Source organism: Temnothorax longispinosus, chromosome 1, assembly GCF_030848805.1.
Source record: "Temnothorax longispinosus isolate EJ_2023e chromosome 1, Tlon_JGU_v1, whole genome shotgun sequence".
In the NCBI taxonomy this organism is placed as follows: domain Eukaryota; kingdom Metazoa; phylum Arthropoda; class Insecta; order Hymenoptera; family Formicidae; genus Temnothorax; species Temnothorax longispinosus.
Window position 1 is genome coordinate 21,606,669 of NC_092358.1, and position 22,908 is coordinate 21,629,576.

Consider the following 22,908-nt stretch of genomic DNA (forward strand, 5'->3'; position numbering starts at 1 on the left):
GCGCGCGCGTGCACGGTATTTGAAAATACTGCATTACCGTGCGTTACTTTCCCCATCCCGATAAGATTCGTTGCACCGAGGGCGACGGATCTGGTTTACGAGAAAGCTCGTCGCGTCGTTGTCGTGCCCACGATTATTGAAACGTGCCGCCGGACTGGGCGAACTACGCTATACGCAGCATAAGGGAAGGGAAACGCGCCGCGCGCGGCTTCACGCGCACAGGGTCCTTAAATTAAATCGCGCTCTCCTCTCCTCCGTTGTTTTGCGATCGGAAAAAGGATTCTGGATGGTCGCCGGGTGTAGTTGAGAGCGTTCCGGTGTCGCTCGCAATCGGGGGCATAAAGTGTCCGCGTATAAAGCGGAGTCCCGGATAGGCGTCGAGATGACCCAGGTGCGTCGCAGAAACGCGCCGCGCCGGGACTCTGGTATACCCCATTGCCGCCACAATGTTGTTCGAAACATTCGTCTACCTTCTTTTTCTCTCCCCCTTTCCTTCTCCTCCTCCCGCCCGTATATCGCTGGATATGCATTTCCTTTTATTTCAAATGCTGATTTACAATGGTTTAATGAGCGTCAGAAGGCCGATTCAGACTTCACACTCGCACGTTGAGATTCGCTATTCATATATATAATTATAAAAGTAGAAAAGGCGATAGAAATTTCTTCCTTTTTTTAAGATTCTGGCACGGATCAAGTAGAATTTAAGAATATCTCGATCAGCATTACCGCTTTAAATCTATGTGCAAAGTGATCTTACGATATAGTTGTATAAACAAATGTTACACAAAAAGAGAAAAAAATAAATAGACATATGTTATATTTATCGTTTTGTCAACATTAGAGACATCATTGCGCGTTCGCGCCACGATCTTTTTTTTAAAGAAAGTGTTGCGATTCGACGACAATACGGCAGCAACGTCGATTCATTTTTAGAATCTTGCAAAAATATGACAAATTTTGTAAGAAATACCGCTAAAATGTTTCTGCGATCTTTCTGCTTTTCTGTAAACGTTAACTTGAAAATTCCTCCTACCCTGGTCGAGATCTACTCTATCGCTCATGAAAGAATGTATGTATTTTATTGGCGGAAAAATACCTATATATACTTACTGATGCGAGAGACGCTACCGCGTCTTTTGATACATTTGATAAAAGTGAAAGTTATGTGCAAATAAAATAACCCAGTAAACAAACTGCCCGCAGTATATGACAATAGATTGGCAGCAGATTTGTTCAGATACCGCAAATAGATCCGGTATCATCTGTGTCCGCATTTAACCCTTTCGCTGCGAACGCCATATATATGTATATACATTTATATACAGTATAGAAAATTGCCTGTTATTTGCAAACACAGTATCTACGGCATTGAATATAAATTAACAGTTACGAAACCCGTTCGGTAAACAATGTGTGAGTAAATATAATGCCCGGATAAATAATATAATTGTTGTAATGATGGATGTGTGACTATCGCACAGTATACAGCAATCGTTGTTCCAATGTGCATATGGTGTACCGCAATTCCGCAGTGAAAAGATTAAACTTGTGTTTTGCCGGCAGAACACACAGATATAATATGACTATAGATTCTTGGCAGAAACCGAGCAGAATCTGTCATTTCATGAATATTTACATAAAATACATCATTGAAATGGTTACAAAAGGGCAAATTTTATTCAATTTTATTCCTACAGTCAATTCGCCAGATTGTGCCGTAAACAAGATTACATCTATGTAAATTGTTCACGTATTATTTACGTTATGTTTATGCGAACCTTTTTCATACAGACAATATAAGCAATGTAAAATATTATAAATTAACTGATTGATTAATTTTTTTAAACTGTATTTTTACAAACAATCCTAAAAAATTTTTTAAAATAGTTTCAAACTAGATTAAATTAGATGCATTTCAGTTAAAAATTGAATTATTAATTAACTGTACAGATAACATAAAAGAAATATAATACTAAAAATGCTAAAAATTGTGCGCAAACTAAATAATGGTAACTGAAAATAAAACTGAAAACAAAGCATAAATTCCCGATATTACTTCCCAAATTATAAATGTTCGATGATCCACGGATTACTCATTATGCATACATATGTATGTAGAAATATGTAGATTATGGGAGCTTTCCAGCAAGCGACACAAGTCGACGCAAACGTCGTTCTACCTTTCTTTTTTAGCAATAAGTAACGGTACAAAGACAAAACGACACTTGTGTCGCTCACTGGAAAGCTCCAAGTATCTACGCGTAAACGCCTAATCCTGCAATCCGCCATTATACATTTTGTTAACAGACTCTGTCATATTTCTGCTGGCATTCTGTCGACAAAATTTGCGGCAGACAGCAGACGCTGTCCAAATCTGTCCTCGATAGATTCCGGCTATCCGGAGAAGAGAGCGCACGAAGAGACATATCGCTGCTATTTAGGCCGGAGATGAATAAAGATCGATTAATAATTACGATATCGGCTTACGCGAACAGACGATTTGCATCCTCCGGGCTCCGGGTGCCGACGAGCGTGGACGAGCGCCGGGCGCCGGGTCAAATCGGCGGAGAGAAGACGACGAAGGGGTGTAGCGAGTAACGGGCCCAGGAGTCTCGTTCCTCTCGAACCGAAGCGCCGGTTATCGTTGGAATGTTAAAAGGCCCCGACTCCTCGTCAACTCGGATTTATTCGAATTAAAAGCCTCGCAGGGCCGCACGCGACGACGCGAAAAACCAACTCCGGCGGCTCCGGACTCCGGCCCGTCGCACTTTTGCCGCGAAAAATGTGTAACGCCACGCCGTCGCCATCTGCATTCGGTGACGCAAACGAATTCGACGCGTATCGATAAAATCGCGTACTTTCCTCTCGTGTATCGATGTATCGAGCGTAGGAAACAAGCGCGAGATCGATATTGGTTGCATTCCGATATTTACTGTCAACAACTGTCAGTACTGAAAATCTATGGTATACGTGACATAAAATATAGAAAAATATAGATTCTTAGTACTGACAGTGAATATCGGAATGCGGCCATTATCTCTGTTCGCCGTTTCTAGTTCTCCATTCGGATCACAGATCTCGCGACGCTGCAGCGTTATTTGGAATCTTGGACGAGCGTGATCACGTTGAACGGAGGCTGCGGAAGGATTATTGACAGTTATCGACGTTAGAGAGATCCAGAGCCGGTGATTCGCTGCTCGATTTGTTCGTCAATCTCGTTTGACTCGGGTGAAATGAACGAGGCTAATGAATTGCCACCGGGGACAGCGTCGCTGCTCGAAGAACTCGAGAGTGCGTATCGTGTTCCGATTATTCGTGCGATCGTGAAGGCCCGTGAAGACCCACGTGCTGGCGCTTAATTATTATTACAATTATTACAATATTTAGCACTTTCGTTATTACCGTCATTTGGTCCTAGCTTCCCTTGAGCTGCACAAATTAATAATTATTTTTTTTAAATAAAATAAAACTTGTCAAATTACAGTCATAATAGGTCTAAAATTTGGAGGAGTTTCTGTTCTTGTCAAATGTTTATTAATATGTTGAATCACGTGACACTTATTTCTTGTCTCTAGAGAAACTTATGGTTTTATTGAGGGATGGCAGAACGTTAATCGGCTATCTTAAAAGTGTCGATCAATTTGCTAATATAGTGCTTCAGAGTACCATTGAAAGAATTCACGTCGGTCAGGAGTATGGTGATATCCCGAGAGGTATTTTCATAGTAAGAGGGGAGAACGTTGTGCTTTTAGGAGAAATAGTAAGCGTTTCACGAATGGAAAGATATTTGTTATATATAATTCTGCTGGTAAACACTAATGATCCCTATGTGGGACTTAATTAACAAATACACCCACGTTGCAGGATATAGAGAAGGAAAAGGTGTTGCCGTTGAAAAAGGTGACGGTGGATGAGATTTTGGACGCTCAGAGGCGCGAACAGGAGTCGAAGCAGGAGCAGAAAAAGCGAGTGAACAAGGCTCTGAAGGAGCGAGGTTTTGCATATATACCGGATTTAAATCACGATGATATGTACTGATGTACAAATGTATATTATTCCTTTTTGTATGAATTTTATCTAATCAATTTATATTAATTAAATGATTGCTCGTTCATACACACGAGAAGATTCATTATTTCCTGACCACATTCGTAATGTTAAAGTCACATGATATCTTTAACAATCTGTTCTTATATTTAAGAATACAAAAAGTGATATATTATTCTCTAGATTTTGATTTGCACGACTTTGTATACAACATATAACATAGATTGATCTTGAATAATCCTTAAAATATCTCATTTTTTTGTATATAATTATAATTAAATGTATTACGCGAGTTGTTTCTCACGTAATACTGTTGTTAACAATTTTACTTGTAAATATTTTAAACCTTGCATTGCATAGTACACTTATTTAAGGTGTATAAAAATAATAATTACACTTAACATCAAAGCATATAGTTATGTATTGTGCAATTTGATGATTACAGAACGAATTAGAAAAATACTTTGTTGCATTTCATAGCAATACATAGCTTTTACAAACGTCTTTTATCAAGATTGTCATGAAAGGGAAATGAAAGTCTTCTAAATATCTTGCATCATCGTGCATCATATGCACAAAGTTAGTAACGATTTAATTTCCACATAAATGGAATAAATAATCCAGTTACTGTTGGATAATCAATTTTCGTTCGAGACAAAATTATATGAATTTTATAGAATGTTTCACGCAAAACGGGAGTGAAGATGGAAAAAATAATATAAGGCAAAATTAAGTGATTTTGGATGCTTCACATTTTTTACTTTCATGCATTTTTGTGCGTGGGTTAGAAAGTGCAATTGCGTTTTTTATTTTTAAATAAAACTACATATTTTTGAGTACACTAATCGATGCAGTTTTTCCTCCTCTGCAAAAAGCTATTATAAAGTAATGCTTAAAAATTACCCCGAACATCTAATAGATATTTTTCTAATCAGTCGGTTAAAATAATTTCTAAAGCAACAATCTTCAAGTATAACTTTATAATAGTTATTCGTAAAGAGAAGGAAAACCTGCATTAATTAGTACTTGAAAATATAGGATTTCATTTAAAGAAAACGCAACTACGCCTTGTAATAGCATTTATCTATAAAAATGCACGAAAGTAACATAGTAATGTGAAGCATCTAAAATCATTTAATTTTGTCTTGTATTTTTTCTATCTCCAAAATCCGTTTTACAGCACTGCCCAGTTGCGTAAGACACCCTGTCATAAGGTCACATTGGTAAAAAAAAAACTTAAGTTAATGTCGTAATTCTCTTCACCCCTAAAGTATACAAAGAAACCTACTTATACTTAACGATATACTAATACTAATAATTAAATAATTTATATGAATAGCTTAAAATGATGTCTCTTGAAAGCTATCTTTTATTTTCGCAGAATTTAACGTCGATTCGTCTCGCAGCTTATGTTTGCACTCCTCGCTTCTCGTGCTTTTGACCACGCTTTCTCTCGCGGATTTTTTAGAATCGTTTCGCTGTAAGCTGGTCCCTCGTTTTCTTGGAGAAGGTAATTCCTCTGTTTTCTCAGTGGAATTGTTCGCGCTATTCGTGCTGCCGGATGCTATGCCGGAAGTGTCAGATTCTGGTTGGTTACCGTCCAAGCAACACAATAAACTGTCGGACAGGGTATCGTCGTTTAATATATTCAAATCGGATTCCGATTGCTCAAAGTCCCCTGTCCGCGACGTAAAACTAAGATCGACGGGACTGGCGGTTAACACGCTTCTCGATAACAAATATTCCCTGAACGTGCTCGTTATGGACATCGAACTTTGTTGCGTACAGGCGCAACAGTTTGCGATCGATTGTACACAGCTATGCTTCTCGAGGGTGTCCAATCTATTATTTTTTTTATTCTCGACATCTTTCGCGTGAGCCAGCGCATTGTCCGTACTGTTGTACGTCTGGGATTCCTCTAAAATGGAAGCGCAATTATTTATTGCACTAACCATGTCCAGATTCGATCCACGCAAATCGCAGCTGTTGTTGCCGGTGACGAGATTGCATAGATTCGAAGTTGAAACAATCATCACTGGCTTCCTGGAACGCGGAGTCATCATAGTTTCCTGTTACAAATTAGAAGATAAATGTATTTTTCGTTTTACATTGCACGATATTTTAATTCGATATTCATTTTAATATCTTGATATTTTTCAATTACATATATATAAATTTTTCACATAGAAATATATTTGAAATCTACGTACCTGCATGGCTTTCGTCATTTTTGTTGCGCTTTGCGTAATCGGACTCATGCTTCTATCATTGTTAGTAATAGGAGTCAAGATATAGTCGTTAGTTGCCAAGCTTCGTCGTAATAAACTCGATGGCGTCGACGTATGAACAGCGTACACATTCCTGAATCTGTTTTTTACCATCGGAGACTGTAAATTATGCGTACATGCACTTTCAGCATGCGAATCAACATTCAAGGTAGTTTCGGATGACTTTGCGTTCAAGGTATAAGTTTCTGAAGGAGAGACTTGTACTGTATTTCTTGTTGCGATAGATGCGAGGGTAGATTCCGAATTTCGCCGCATACAGTCATTCGTTAAATTATCACAGTGAGTTACATTGCGAGTGGAATACAGGTTGGGTGGCTCGCTAAATGGTCGCGTTAATTTACCAGTGTCAGATTGACTGTCCTCATTAATGATTACATTAATTTCTTGCAAACTTGTACTCAAACTGAGCTCGATTGAACCCAAATCCTGTTTCGCGTCATGCTGTGTGTCCTTTCCATCTAACTCCTCTTTCACGTTTATAGATTCATCGATCGATAGCTTCTTTTTTGCTTTATAATTTGTCAAAGTCTCATTCTTAATGCTATCTATACTACTCATGTGTTTGGCATGTAAAAGATCGTTGTTAATTGTATCACAGTTTTCCGTGCTAAGTTCGTCATTCGATTTGCTAAGGACCGCTCTTGTCGGAAGAAATGAATCTTCTAGTTTCTATACAGTACATGCAAAGAAAAACAGATAAAACGTGCTGTTGTTATACACAAACAAATAATAAATATATAACGAAAAATATTCGATAGAAAGATAAGGAAACTAACCGTTGATAATATATTTTCTTCGCTGCTCGATCTAGTGATATTGCATCCGATATTAATGTCGACGAACTTTTTGTGGCTCTTCTTTTGAAAAATATGTTTCTTGATGGAATCTCCGAGACTCTTAGTTTTACAATTCTTCACGTGCCTAGGTGTGCCTTGTCCATTTTCCTTGTTAAATTGTTTCACAAGTCGTCGCTTCTTGGCAGATTCTGGCATGGCTTGTATATGTGCGTACAACTGAGCCAAGGCTGCCTGCGTGTCTTGCGTGGAATTGGCCTTCGCCGTTAATTTACGATCGACGAAACTGAACACGGTATGGGCTGTACTAGTTGCGTCCGGTACCGACTCGTTCAGCTGTAATTGTAAATCTTTTATCGTATCGCGCAAGGATGGGGCAAAGTGTCATTTTTTAGTCTGGAAACTTACATCAGTCTTCTTAGGGCTCAATAATTTCCTCTCTTGTTCCAACCAGTACGCTCTTATATCTGTAGCCAATTTCGGTGGAATCTCAAACAACTCCGTACCTTTCCTAATCATGTATGCGACCAGACACGACAGATTCTGAGAATTGATATGCAAGGCCTCGGGTGACAGCTTTCGTGGGCACAATAGGTGTGGCGTAAAGAGAGTGGCCAGCGTGTCGCTGTTCATTTTATTACTATGCTCGTAACTCGCTGTCTTATTCAACAGGGTGAGAATAGCTTTCAGTAAAATTCTGTTAGGGGATGGCAAAAGCAGCAGCAATAATTGTAAGGAACTCAGTAATCTCGCGTCGTTCGTTTTTGCATCCAAGCTGCACAATTCTGCAAATAATCGATACAATTGTGGTGGCAAACGTCGTGTGTAGCATACACAGGTAAAACTACACATTTTTTTTTATCTACCAGCAATCTGACAATGCGCCGGATAATGTAGGTCTGTCAGGAGCGGTTCAGATAGCTCTGCCAGGAACCCTTTTAACACGGAGGCACAATCGTGTACACTGAATCTACTATCGTCAAGATCTAAAAATACGCCTTGAGACATTGCTGTTTTCAAGTCTTGCTGCCTCGTTAGCTTTCCGGTTCGTCGGAATATTCCCTCTTGTGTGATATCTGCAAGATAAAAACTATATTTAATTCCATTCTTGAATTTCTCATTATCCGATATATTTACTTACTTTGTTCCTTAGACAGATAATCTATCAGTTGCGTCAAGTGATTGATACCATCCTCAGACAACATGCCACCTTCTGTACCTTTATCCAAATTAACCGAAGACTTGGATTTCTTGGTGAAGCTTAGGAGACCCCATTTCTTCAACCTTGCCTTCTCATTAGAACCATCGCTGCTAAAGCAGGATCAATCAAAATGTTATCGAGTGCAAATAATATAATTTTACACTTTTATATTTTATAACGAGTCTTGTAACAGAGAATGGCTTATAAGTTATCAGAGTTATGACAAATGAGCTAGCGGTTGAGAGCGTTAACTGTAAAACTGGTGAAATGCGAGACGAACGAAGAACGAAGCTACGGTATCAGAAATCTTGTTGTGAATCGAAGCGGTGTCAACGGTACACCAATCGTGAGATATACGGATAGTCGTGAAAACAACGGGTATATCACTCACTCTTCCGTATTGAGATCCAATTCGAAGGACAGGTGCATTTTTACGAGCGTGTGAAATTGCTCCGGGTTGACCTTTCGCATTCTAAACGCCAGCTTTCCGTCCACCCCGTCGTTAAAGTCTGCCATCGTCGTGTATGGTGGAACAGGCAATTTAAACGCGCTCCCCTACATCTTGAATCCGGCAACGGCAGTGATACCACTATCACACGACGCGCCGACAGTCATGATGCACGAAATAATTCAGATAGCGCCATTAGGCCGGTTCGCGTTTTAGCTAAACTTTTTCTCGCGCGGTTCACCTTTTCTCTTTTTCTCTCCAACCAGAGAGCTCTACTCCAACGTGAAAAGAAAAAGAGGAATTTATGTATGCAATCTTAATTATATACAATTACTATATTATAGATATATTTATTATATAATAAATTATATTATATTATATATATTATTATATTTATTATATTTAATTATATTAATTTGATACAGGACGCATGCGCGAAATAAAGCGGTACTACTGGCTGACACCGTTATATTGGCAACACTGACGTAGCAAGTGATTGACATGTGAGCACGTCGCACGTCCTCAGTGCATCTGGTACGTGTGTCGCAGTTGTTTGATTTTTTTGAGATTGGGTGGTTTCTCTTCGCAAGAATTAACTTGAAAATATCGGATTAGGTGAGTCGGTAATTGTGGTATAATTGACGATTCAACAACGAAACTTTCTTCTTTAAATTCGCCTAGCCTTCAAAATACCACGTGGTATTGTACGTACACGCACCGAGAATCTTTATGTTGGATTCATCAAGTTATTTTCGCACAGATAAACAACTCACTTTACTCGTTATCGCGTGATAACGAGTAAACAGAGTTGTTTATCTAAAGTACGCAGTTTTTAATGATTTTAATTGAGTTAATTAATAAAATGGACTTTTTGAATACAACAGAATAAATTTATCCTTCATCGAGCTCTGTGTATCTTTTAGCAGGAATAGAAATATTTGTTACAGCGAGAAATAACATTTTTTATTTTAATCGAAAGCTAAATTACAATTACGCAACTTTTTTTTATCGTCAGTTAATTTAGTTTTTTATTTTTTTTATATACGACAGAAATCTACCATTAATCACACATTAACTGGAGTTTGCTCAAGAAGGAAAAATACGATGGAGAATTCTCAGCAGGAAGAGCACTTCACTTGTTGGACGTGCAAAGTAAAGTTCACAGATTTGATAATGTTCAGGAATCATTATCGTTCCGAATGGCACAGGTACAACATACATGTAACAGTGAGTGGATTGCCACCGATCACTCTCGAAGACTTTCAGAGGAAGGAAGCGATTTATCGCGAGAATATTGCGGAACAGACTGAGGATAAGCAGTTCTGCGAAGTCTGCCGAAAGAAGTTTGGCAGTCAGAAGCAGTACAAGAATCATCTAGCCTCGAAGGCTCATAAAAAGAATCTGGAGCAAAAGGATGAAACCGTGGTTTTCAGCAAAAAATTAACGAGCACGGAGGATATATCCAGTAAGAACGAAGAAGACATGTCCAATGAGAACGAAGAGGAAATCGAAACGGATTCGGATGTAGAATCTTTGGATTCGGACGAGTGGCTTGAGGACACCAAGTATCAGATCTATGAAAACAATTGCCTGTTCTGTGACCAACGTAGCAAATCCTTAATGTGCAATATGAGACACATGATGAAGAAACATTCGTTCTTCATACCCGATCTTGAGTACTGCGTGGATATAAACGGCCTGTTAAAGTACTTGGAAGAGAAAATTTGCACCGACTTGAAGTGCATTTGGTGTAACGACTCAGGTAGACGAATAATACTCTTTTATTCAATCAACTACTTTTTTTCCATTATATTCTATTAAACACTTTATTGTAAACGTTCTTAAAATAAATGTTGATTGGAATTAAAATAAAAAGAGTTAAATTAGAAAATTGAACTAAACAGAAAAAATCGCGATTTGAGTAAACTTGGAATTGAATTAAAATTTGCATATTTTTACAGGAAGGAAAATGCGAAGTTCAGAAGCAGTGAAAATGCATATGATCGACAAGGGCCACTGCAAAATGTTGTTCGAAGGAGAGGCGATGCTTGAATTTTTGTCTTTCTATGATTACTCGTCCAGCTATCCAGATGCTGAGAATGCCAATCCGGATGAAGAATCACCGGAATCGCCGGAAGTTTTAGATGACGAGGCCTATATGATGAAGTTACCGTCTGGCAAGTTGATCATCCATCGTGCCTTGGCACTTTACTGTAAGCAGAATGTACCAGTAGGAACTGCAGCGACGATAAAGAACTTGAAATATTGGCCGCATAAGCGGATGATAAAGGATGCATCGTTCGGTACCGTGGAAAAGAAACTCGAGGCCGCCCGAATGACGAAGCGAGACATTCAGAAGTTCCAACGAATCCAAGCGAAGTACTCAACGCAGCTACAAGTCAAACAGAACAAACTGCAGAAGCATTTCAGACAACAAACGAACTTTTAATCGTATCTAATTGTATGCTCCTTGTGTACCTATATGTCGTATTTTAAAAAGACATAAATTATTAAAAATATAATTAACTGTATAAGATAAAATTGATTATCCCTGTACTATTACATTTTGTTACTATTTATGGATACAACAATGAACAATTTAAATGAGTTATTAAATGAGCTCATAACTACTTAACTCTAACTTAAAATAAAATTCAAACTCAAGCGCTTCATAACGAAACGTCATTTCAATTGCTCTATGGAATCAAAATTTATATTATCCTTTTTTAAAGGATGTACAATACAAATTATAAATCGCTTTATAATTCGCATTTGACGGACGTCCTTACAAAGTGACTTGTGTGTACTTAATACTTTTTTTATAACATATTTCATCGACAAAAATGTCTTTTATTTTCTTTTCGAATAACTTCTCTTTTTTAATTTATAATATGGACCCGTTTGTTATATCCAGAGCAACCTCCGTATCACAATCGAGGGGTCGCCGCTTTCGATAAAACGTAATAAATATACAAGTTCACATATTAAGAATAAGAATTAAATATTAAACATTAGAAATTATAAATAATTAAACGTGTAGCAATAAAAAAGAATAAAATGTAAGATATAATATAGGAATATATTCCTACATTTTTACATATCCTAACATTTACTATTTATTACAAGAATATTTCTATATTTATATATCCTAATATTTAATTTTATTTATTTTTATTCTTAATACGTGCTCTATTGTGCGCAGGGCCTAAAGTTTACATACATACATCCCATACGTACGCCATTTTACAATCGTTTTCCCGTTCTCAAATCTCCATGGTCTACGGCGTGATAAACACGGAGTGACTGGGGAGACACCTGTGATCGCGACGAGGCGCGAGCGCGAGGTGCCCGTATAAACGTGGAAGGGATAACATGGCTACCGCCTGGTGACGTTCCGCTCGGCCGTCGTGGGTATTACTGGGTATATCAGATGCTCCGGGAAACATCTGGTGAACGTTCTCGGCGACGTGCTGCAGATAGCGATCCCGTCGAGAGGAGTACCGCGCGTCGAGGGTGACGTTCGTATAACGCGAGATAGGCAGTGACAACGCAAACATGATGAACATGTGGAAAGTGCGGGAGCTGATGGACAAGGCGTAAGTCCCGTTTAGCCGATTCCTCGGCGCGAGCTCGCGCTTCTAACCTCGCTCTCTCTCCGTTTCCCCGGGCGCCGCGCCGCGCCGTTCCGCGCTGCGTGTTTCCCGGTCGGGCTTCTTCCGTCCCTCCCCCTTTCCCTTCCCCCCCCCCCCTCCCGCGCCGATAGTGCGAAATCGTGGAAAAATGGTATACGCGACATGCTCGATTAGAATTTATTTCGAGTACGTGTCTCGCGCGCGCGATCCTCCGTCGATCCTCGCATCGAGGAAGGAGAGGGAATACGAGGAAATCGGAAAAATCCTCGGTTCGGCCGATCACACGTTCGGCGCGAGAGAGGATGCGGTCGCCCGCGACAGGTCGGTCGGCGAGACGGAGAGAGCGGCGCGGTCGGGAGAGGAGGGAGAGAGAGAGAACTCGTAAAACTGGAACGACGTGGGTAATTTTATGACGCGACCTTGAGATTCGATAGTGCGGCGTGCGATAAACGATGCGAAAACAATCGTGGAATTGATGACGGATGGCGCGGGTCCCCCCTCTTCCCTCCCCCTTCCTCCTCCTCCTCCTCCCTTCCCGCCAGCGACCAGCCGCAGGTGCGCGCGTATTTATTTTGTAAGCGCTTTTTCCTAAACGCTTACAAAACGAGTGCTCCGTTGCGCTTACAAAAACGTTACGAAATGCGGCTCCTCCCAGACTTTTTCGGGGGCTCCCCGTCCTCCGTCTTCCGAATTATCCATCTCCGGACACGTGTCGTCAGTTCAATTCGGAATCGACATTCGGGGCGATTCGTCGAGAATCTGGGAATTAACGTAGAGAATCGTGGGAGGAAGTGTGTATTTTAAAAATTCGCGCGTATATCTTCTCGCCGAGTTTTTTTCTCCAACGTCGAGAGCTCGAAAGCAAAATTCTCAATTCGTTTAATTAGCCCATTTCAGTTCGCTTCACCTCCTAGGAATTATGTCCTCCTGATTAAATTTTAAGGATCCTTTTTTTCTTCCCCCCCCCCCCCCCTCCAATTGTAAGGTAGTATGTCAACAGACATTTTTCGCAATCTCTTACTTAATAATCACACTCGTGATTGGTAAAGTAAGCTCGTTTAATGCCTCGGGCACGCAGGGGAGACACGACGGAGAAGTTTATTCACGCGATATGACATTCCGATTCTTATCGGTCGCGCTCGAATACTCGTCTAGAATTACGTAAGTCTTCGGCTCGGGTACTCTTTCGTTCTTCGTATTAGCTTTTACCATTTACCAGCTTCTGCATGTTTGTAGATAAAGATGGTTTGATAAATCTGTCGTCTAGTCTAGATACAGAAATTATCATTTATCACACATACATTTTGAACGGTCACTCTATGATTTGTTTGAATAGAGGTATTATTGCCAACGAAACAATACGATTTTTCTATATAAGTTAACAGAAATTTTAAATTTATCCCTACAAAATGTTGCCTCTATTTTGTCTTTTAATGCAAAAGTAAAACTGAAAAATTCTGTATTTTTATTTGTTGAAAATGATATTAACTGAAAATAACCGAATAAATCTATCTAAAATTTTAAATACTAGATGCATATTCTTTTTTAAGTAATCAGTAATATCTTTAAAACAGTACTAAGCTAATCAAATTATTGAGTTTTTTTTATTTAATAATTGCATCCTTCGGATAAACTCTTAATATCTTTTTTGGAAAGTCGAAAGATACCTCGAAAGATACTAACAAGTTAATGCATTTTAACGTGTCTATTTCTAATTGATAAATATGATTAAGTAAATACGCAGTTTAAATGGCCATTCTAAATGATTCACTTGAATGAAAATATTAAGAATAACACGATTTATCTATATAAATTAACAAAAATGGTTAATTTATCTTTACGAAATTTTATTTGTCTTTGTATATTTTGTCTTGTAGTACGAGCTGAATTTCTATTTATATCTATTCGTTGAAAACGATATACTAACTGAAAATAACTGAACGAGTCTATATCTAAAATTATAAACACTAAATGCATATTCTCTCTCAAAGTAATCAGTAAATGTCTTTGAAACAATAATGAGCTAATAATTGTTGATTTTTTTTATTTAATAATTAAATCTTCCGAACTATTAATATGTTTTTTGGAAAGTCAAAAGATATAGATATTGATAAATTAATCCATTTTAACGTGTCTATTTAACTTGTTTTTAATCGAATATAATTAAATGCGCGATTAATAAGAAATACCTATATTAAAAGTTAATACGGACATTTTTCACAATCACGTGCTTAATCATACTCGTAAAGGATGCGTGGCCAGGTAACTCGGGTTGCAGCGAATTAATAATCTTGATAAATTAATTAAGTACGCGAGTTACGTTCGTAAACTGATCTTGGTAAATTAATCTCGGGTCAGGTTCCGATATAGTAAGACCGCCTGAGATACCTCGTAAACCTATAATGGCTTTAAACTGTAATCATTTACGTAATTCACGGCTCTATGCATTTTTGTAGTCGCATGAATGCGCTTTTCACTTACGCTAATGTGTTTGCGGACCAAATACGGCAAAAAAAGAAGATAAAAGAGGAAGAGAGTGAGAGAGAGACATCGTTGTGTTATATCTATACTTAATTATTTTTTATAAATAGTGTAATAATAGAAGGATTATTGTAAGTAACCCTTTGCGTGATCCAGCTGTAAAAGCTATCTGTGGGCGAAGATATAAACAGTATCGTATGCTACTGTACAGTACGTTACACGTAAGACCGCAACACTTACCACGCGAAGGGTATTACACGTTTTATCGGGCGTTGTTTTTTTTTGGGGGGAGGAGGGCGGAAATAATTACGTGATACGACGAGTGTAATGCGACATTATTGCACGTCTAATTTAATAATGGATTATTCGTAATTTGTAGTAGTAATTTTGCGTACGTCGCAGATTTGTACATGTGAAAATTCATTATGATATTGCATTTGTAGGACGAATGTCGTGATGAATTATACGGAAACGGAGGCCAAAGTTCGGGAGGCAACTAACGACGACGCGTGGGGTCCCACAGGTACGATCCGCGCTTCCGACAATAGCATTTTACTATTATGCACTTTACGTGGAATACCTGGTGAATTAATTATACGGAATGCGCATTTTACTTTTTAAGGGGCAATGATGCAAGAACTGGCTCAGGCCACATTCACGTACGAGCAATTTCCAGAGGTAATGTCCATGCTCTGGAAAAGGATGTTGCAAGAGAATAAACGAAATTGGCGACGAACGTACAAGGTACGCGATCGTTTTTCCTCGCAATTATTACATCGCATTCGAGGAGAAACAATAAACCTTATTGTATGGAAGATATCGATGGAGAAGGATCATTATCATATTACGAAGTAGTAAACAAAATGCACATGAATATAAAAACATTTCATTCTCCATTCGTACTTTATTAGCTTTTCATTAATCTCTATTTTTTTTCACAGTCATTGCTCCTCCTTAATTACTTAGTTCGTAACGGCTCGGAACGGGTCGTCACATCGTCACGCGAGCACATCTACGACCTCAGGTCTTTAGAAAATTACACCTATATCGACGAGTTCGGGAAAGATCAAGGAATAAACATTAGACACAAAGTTAGGGAATTAATCGACTTCATCCAGGACGACGATAAACTCAGGGATGAAAGGAAGAAGGCTAAGAAGAATAAAGACAAATATGTTGGCTTATCGAGCGAAGCGATGGGAATGAGGTTTGGGGGTGGGGACAGATGGATGGACAGTCCCAAGTGGAATAAATCTGGTGCAGAGACGTATAACGACTGGGATTCCAATCGTGGAAAGGGATTTGAGGATGCAAATAACAGGTATATGTTATTCTAATATTCGCGTTTCTGATTATCGTACGTGAACGTTTAAAAAGAAACATGTAAATAAATTTTTTCTTTACGTAACTTTTATATTTTTATATTACAGCGACGATGGCGAAAGAGAAGACTCGGACAATGAAACTAGCCCAAAGAAAGGTGGAAGAGAGTATAGAGATACGTTGGACAATATAAATCAAATTGGTAAAACTGCTCAAACATCAATACCTTCTACAAATGCATCTCCGGCACGGACGGCAAGGACTATCAAGAAAGTAGATCTTGGAGCGGCAGCAAATTATGGAAAAGAGCAATCTAATGTAAGTTTAAGGAATTAATTTTATTTTGTCGATAAACCTTTTGTATTTAATATGAGGTATGATGCGTCACAAAACTATATCGCACGTGTTATAGATATAACTATAAATTAATTAGAATGTATCCTTTTCTGTTTGTAGAATAGCACACCAGTACAACAAAAAAATAGTTTATCATCGCCGAAAAATCAACAGAAGACCAAAAATGACATATTAAACGACATTTTTGAATCGCAGAGTGATAATAGTAGACTAGATGATGACGATTTCAATCCCCGAGCGAATACTCAATCGCTTGCTCAACCGCCGCAAAATGCGAATGCAGATTTTGGCGATTTTACTAGCGCGTTTAATAATCCCGCGACGGTTAAGACGAAAGACAGCAACGACGAGTTTGCCGATTTCACGTCTGCCTTTAATAATGTCGCTGTATCTAATCCTCCAAGCCAGCCGCAGTCGCAAATCAATCTGATGGGCGTAGCAATACCGACTGTGAATAATCCAGCAGCAAATAATATGAATAATAGTAACGCAATGTACGCCAATACAATGCAAACGGCAGGCACAACAGCGTTCACCGAAACTCCCGTTATTCAAAAGACGTCTAACGATCTATTTGATTCTTTATCATCGCAAGGTCCCAATAATCAAATCACAAATAATAATACAGGTAGAGGATTATACATTAGTTAGATTGTTGAAATAATCGCACAGGAACTTTGAAGTTCAATTTAACAAATAGCAATTTTTTTTTATATATAATTTTTACTTACAATTGAGAATTTCATAAAATTGTATTAAAATAAAAATAATTTTGTATTTTTTTTTAGTGACATCAAATACGGATCTTTTGTCGGACTTGGACAGTTTGAATGCCCCAGCCATGAGGCCTGACGGGCGAATAAACAGCTCTAATAATTCGAACATTTTTATGGGGATGAACAACGCACCTACCGGTACTGTCAATTACGCAGGTGAGTATGTACGCGGTTTAGAAACAATAATTCGACTGATTTCTTTAATTACACGATTAGCAAAACTTTTATTAGCAGTATTTCCTTGCAACTATAAATTATATGTAACTCGTACATACATGATATTTATGTAACATGATGCATGATACGTAATATATCGTACAGATCCCAAGATTAAACAATATTGGGATATTTCTGAGCTACTCTAACATTATTAATCATATATTAGTTATAATAAATGTAGAGTTTCTAATCGTTGTTGCATGCGTTTTCGTGAAAGAAATCTGTGCGTGAAGTTATATATCCTCGGAGTTTAAAGCTAATGTAAGTCCCCCAAGATAGTCTTTCCTTGCAGCCTGTAAATACGAAGAGAACGTCGCGTCGATCGAGAATCTCTCCAATAATGCCGCCAATCTATTATTGGAAGTATTGTGCACTATATGCGATATTAAAAGTTGCGCTGATTTGGAAAGAATAAGATCGTCCGTTTCGAACTACATCAGATTTTTACCGGGGCCTGTTACTCCTCAAAAGTACAGTGGTCTCGATTGCGATGCGAAAGTGGATGCCATATTGTACGGAAGAATTTTGGAGGAAATAATTGGTAAATTCGATCGTGATTGGCCGCTAAATGAGGATGGCCTGGATCCCTTGATCGAAAAATTGATAATCGTCGATGGTGCAACGGTCTTCATGTTATCGGAAGCTTTAAGAGCTTTAACTAACGCATTAAATGAGTCTAAGGATGAGAAGAAAACTCATGTTATTTCAACGTTATTGAGTAGCCTATTAAAGAGTGACATGATATTTTCGGGGATATTGGACGCGTGTAGAGCGCGTTCTCATATGCAGGAGGAAGAACTCGATCAGACTTGGCGAAGTACGACACAAATGTTGATCTCCTTGCCCAGTCGTGTATCAAATAAACTGCAGTTCGACACGCCTAAATCTTACACGCCGCAGGTTTACGTGAAAACGCTCTGTTTTCACATATCTTGCGCGATATCGTTTATCAATGAGTTATGCAAATATGATATTAAGCCGAGAACATCCGCACTCTCATTTTTACTCAGCAAGGTCGTAATTAACTTGAAGCCGTGTGATTTTACGTGTTTCGCCGATATTTTAGAAGAGTGGTGTCTCGAAAGCAAAAAGAACGAACTAGTCGAAGATATATTTCGCGGATTGGATTCGGTCGCCATTGAATACGTAGCTGTTCTGTTCTTAAAGCGTTGCGATTCTGAACTCGGTGTGCGTCCTATTTTCGGAAATTTATTGACAGAACCGAATTGGAGATATATTTTAACAACTAAAATTCCTTTAATGCGTTATTACGAGGACGAAAAGCTGGTCGTGAACTTGATTTCCTATTTGTCATGTTTCTCGAACGAAAATAATAATCCTTTATCAGAATTACTAATAAAGCTTTTAGAAATTTGGAGGGATAAAAGTATTTTGAATCATGCGTCTTTAGAACAGCACAAATACATTACGAAGCTGATTATTCTGTGTGTAAAAAGTTGTAAAGATCTTTTAAGTAATACCGAAAGAGATCAGTGCCAGAAACTGTTGCTTTCCGGAGTATCTGTCCATCTCGAGTGCACAAATATAACTTTAAGAGCGATGGGCATGATGGTTGCCGAGATTTGCACGAATTCTTTGTGTAATATTGATAAAGCACCGAAATTAAAGTTTGACTACGATAACATGCCTGCGCAAGTGTTAGAATTGCTTCAATATCTGAAGAATCTGAATACGTCTGCAACGGCTGTAAATGTGAAAGAACAATACGAGCGAAGCGGCGACTTAATAACCGGAAATATTGTCTTCGATTCTCTAAGTAGCAGAAAGATCTACGAATTGGGCGTGGACTGCGGTATTTTACCCGGCGTTGAAAATCTGTCGAACGAGAGAACTGAAGAGAGCACACACTTGTCGAAAAATGGCACGATAAGAAATGATCTAACGAAGAAGGATGAAATGAAGCAACAGGCGAAGCCAAAATGCAACGACGGTTCAGATCTAGACAGCGACGATGACTTGGTTCCTTACGATATGAACGATGACAAACCGTCCAGTAAGACACGCCCGACGTACCTGCGAGACTTGCGCGATAATTTAACGGATGAACGTACTTTCTCCAATCCCGAAATTTTCTCCGAATCCATGCTGGTCTGCGAAGAACTAATATTAACACAATTGCCGAACGACGATGTGTCCTTCGCGTTAGAACTTCTGCGGCTTCTCGTCACGCTAAAGCAACATTCTTATATGGAGAACTTTGAACTGGTGATTTTCAAATGTTGCGTAGCGATTGTAACTGTGCGCCCGAAGGAATGCGCCGAATTTCTCTGTAAAGAGTTTTACGAGGACGTTGGCAGGTATTCACTGAGTCATCGCTTATTGTTCCTGGATATATTAGCCGAGTCTGCCAAGCAGTTATCAAAAATCGATGTCGATGACGCGGATAGCGCCGACGTTACCGTAGATACGGCGATTAAGAAGAAACGAATTCCAAGCCGAATATCACTTTTTATCGATACGCAAGAAAATAAAAAACAACAAGTGTGGTCGAACGAGGACTTCGACATTGATTTACAAGCGTCGGAAAATCAATCTGCAGATTGGCAAGAAATTGTCGATAAAAGAATCGCGTCGCGTACGAGACGATTTGCGCATAATTCCAAGTCTCCCAAGTTACGCATTAATCACTTTGGAAATGTAGCGTCTTCATTTTTCTATCCGCTTTTGCACGGCTTTGGCCGTCGAGATGTTCTCAAGCTGAGCGGCTTGAAAATTTACGCGGATCAGGAAAATATCTTATTGCTACGTTTCCTGAAAACACTGTCTGCCATAATGTTAGCGGCGCAAAATTGTCCGCTGGCATCGAAGATGGGCAAAGAAATATTGGAGCTTTTGTGGACGGTGAGGAATCACGATGAAGCGACAGTGAGATTAGCCGTTACGGAAAATATCGGATCCGTACTTATTGCGGTGCCGAAGGATGCCATCATCGACGAATTGTCTGAGCCCTTGATGGAAATAAGAGAATGGCTTCTGTTGTCGCAAAATGTCGTCAATGGCGAACACGACGCAAATTGCAGGGCTTTAAACGCGAAAGTGCTATCCTTCGTCAATTTGATTATAACCTCCGCTTTTAATTCTGTGTAGATTAATCAAGAGACTCAATTTTTACAATATTATTGGAAAGAACTTTTTATTCTTACAGTATTGTAATCATTTATGTGAAGATTATGTATGTACATTTTCTCGTAGAACATATTTTGTTGAGTTAATTTTTCTATTTGCGAAAATTACATGGATTATGTAATATAATTTATATACAAAGTTTTGTTATTATTGTAATTTTGAATTGATATTTAAACCATACAGAATTCGTTTATTAGCAATAGCAATAGGTTAATTAGCAATAACGATCTTGCTAACGACGTTGAAAACAATATTCCATAGGCTAAAATGGTCAACATATGTAACATATTTATATGACATTATTACAACATAAAAGATCGCTTTGTAATACAATGCTTTTATTTATAGTACTTTGTAGAGAATACGCATTGTTTAATTAATTTAAATATTTTAAAATAATTAAACAATATGTAGCATTGTAACTACATCAAATAAAATTTAATGTATTTTCTATTATAAATTTTAATAGAATATTAAAGAATAATAGAATATTTTTAAATATAAATTTGTGTTGGAAATTTTTATGTAGATTCATGTACAGATACGAGATAACAATTACAAGGTGTGCTACGAACTAAAATTAGTGTCGTATTTAGGATCAGTCGGATTGTCACCGACGAATCTTCTTCCACCTACATCCATCAATGCTAGAAATCAACCGTCTAGTAATACGACGTCGTCTACGCCAGTCGGCTCGACCTGGGCTAGTTCGGGATTGAATATCGATCTCGATAATATAATGGGTGGTAAAACGAAACAAAGTGGCCCAGCACCGACGATGAACCAATTGGCTAGCAATAGCCCGCAACATCAAATCAAGATAGGACGTGAGTAATTTCTTAACGGCCTATTAGATTGATGTAACAGTCGGTTTTCCATTAAGTTCTGTATTGATAAAGTTAACGTTTTCTGATGAGACTAAGATAGCGTAGCGTTTAATGAAACGTAATCGTTTGTAAATCTCAAATTATTTCCAAATTAGCTATTATAGTCCGAATGCCGTCTCACTTAATTTGTATGCGAGAACATGCGGGGTGAGTAAGGATGAAATTGTGTATGTCTGTAGCATCAGGAATGGGATATATGTCACCGGTGCAATCTCTACCACAGAATCAGCAGCAGCAACCCAATGCAACGTTCTTTCCTGCATTCCAATAAAGGATTATTGGACGGTTCGGTCTAGAACACAGTCTCAAGGCACAATATGCAAGAATTTAAGCTTCACGCAAAAACTCGTTACCATTTATTTCGATTGATTCAATTGACGATAATAAATCTTACATTTTCCGCCTGGGCTACAATTTAAACACAGGGTTCAACATTAAACAATTATATATATCGAAATACTTTCCATTAGCACTCAGCCCTAGGCATAACGTGTTTTAAGAGACATATATATGTGTTCAGAAAACGATTCGAAAGGATAAATTGAAGCATTTGTCGGTATTTTGTAATTTTTATTTAGATAAGAAATATTTCAATACCGCGATATAAATTCTTATCAATTGAAATTTATATATATAAAAAAAAATGATATGCAGTAAAAGAAAAATGCAAATAATGTACAATAATAACAAATAATATACAAAGAAATGAATCATTTTTCTTAATTATTACGAGGCAGCTAGTAGCGGTATATGTCTAAGCCAATAACTCAGAGGCGACGACAAGCAGCATTCCTGTAACTCATAAAATGCATGTAATTTCTGTAATATGCGTCATACTACTTGTGTATTATGCGGGAACAAATCTGGCAGGAATTATTGCTGTGTGTATTTTATACATAAATGTATATTAAACTTGGAAGAATTGGGATTATGCCTTATATAGATAAAAAAATGTATCATAAAAATATATACATACTGTGAAAAACTCGAAAGAGCATAATCTAATTAGTCGCGTTTACTTGTTCATCACATGTGTACATTGTCTGGACCATGGACACAATGGGTGAAAGTTGATGCTTTTATAATTATTAGACTATACGAAGGATAACGATTGCGGTAGTCATAAAAACGTGTATGTAAAACGATGGCAGCATAGGAGTTTTGTGAGGAGAAAATGAATCACTAGTGGATATTAATATGTGCTTCCCTCTTACGATTATTATGACAGGAGAAATTACGATTATTGATTTCCTTTCGTAGAAAAAAAATGTAGATAGGAAGATGTATTTTTAGCATTTCGTTTATCAT

At 38.2% G+C, this 22,908-nt stretch overlaps 4 protein-coding genes across 6 annotated transcripts; 3 read left to right on the forward strand and 1 right to left on the reverse strand.

Moving 5' to 3' along the window:
• The first annotated feature begins 2,987 nt into the window (after window positions 1–2,987).
• Window positions 2,988–4,116, forward strand: Lsm1 (U6 snRNA-associated Sm-like protein LSm1). Its single transcript, XM_071785019.1, has 3 exons — window positions 2,988–3,291; window positions 3,576–3,760; window positions 3,865–4,116. The coding sequence occupies exons 1-3, from the start codon at window positions 3,234–3,236 to the stop codon at window positions 4,036–4,038; spliced, it is 417 nt and encodes a 138-aa protein (XP_071641120.1). The 5' UTR covers window positions 2,988–3,233; the 3' UTR covers window positions 4,039–4,116.
• A 334-nt stretch (window positions 4,117–4,450) lies between these two features.
• Window positions 4,451–9,001, reverse strand: LOC139817133 (rho GTPase-activating protein 19). 3 transcript variants are annotated; one of them, XM_071784977.1, is made up of 7 exons: window positions 8,722–9,001; window positions 8,271–8,437; window positions 7,996–8,205; window positions 7,538–7,914; window positions 7,112–7,465; window positions 6,258–7,004; window positions 4,451–6,116 (listed from the first exon to the last, which is right to left on the reverse strand). In XM_071784977.1, exons 1-7 carry the CDS (start codon window positions 8,844–8,846, stop codon window positions 5,388–5,390), a joined length of 2,709 nt encoding a protein of 902 aa, XP_071641078.1. In that variant the 5' UTR covers window positions 8,847–9,001; the 3' UTR covers window positions 4,451–5,387. The 3 variants fall into 3 exon arrangements, with proteins under 3 accessions (XP_071641078.1, XP_071641068.1, XP_071641087.1); XM_071784967.1 differs by having other exon boundaries at window positions 8,271–8,440; window positions 8,722–9,000; XM_071784986.1 differs by lacking the exon at window positions 6,258–7,004 and having other exon boundaries at window positions 8,271–8,440.
• Window positions 9,002–9,246: 245 nt separating this feature from the next.
• On the forward strand, window positions 9,247–11,300 carry LOC139817152 (cytoplasmic 60S subunit biogenesis factor ZNF622-like). Its single transcript, XM_071785008.1, has 3 exons — window positions 9,247–9,393; window positions 9,829–10,540; window positions 10,740–11,300. Exons 2-3 carry the CDS (start codon window positions 9,883–9,885, stop codon window positions 11,225–11,227), a joined length of 1,146 nt encoding a protein of 381 aa, XP_071641109.1. The 5' UTR covers window positions 9,247–9,393; window positions 9,829–9,882; the 3' UTR covers window positions 11,228–11,300.
• Window positions 11,301–12,083: 783 nt separating this feature from the next.
• Window positions 12,084–21,303, forward strand: Lqfr (clathrin interactor lqfR). The gene is made up of 8 exons (XM_071784954.1): window positions 12,084–12,374; window positions 15,335–15,414; window positions 15,514–15,635; window positions 15,833–16,212; window positions 16,322–16,532; window positions 16,671–17,199; window positions 17,360–17,503; window positions 17,859–21,303. Exons 1-8 carry the CDS (start codon window positions 12,334–12,336, stop codon window positions 20,672–20,674), a joined length of 4,323 nt encoding a protein of 1,440 aa, XP_071641055.1. The 5' UTR covers window positions 12,084–12,333; the 3' UTR covers window positions 20,675–21,303.
• Window positions 21,304–22,908: the final 1,605 nt, after the last annotated feature.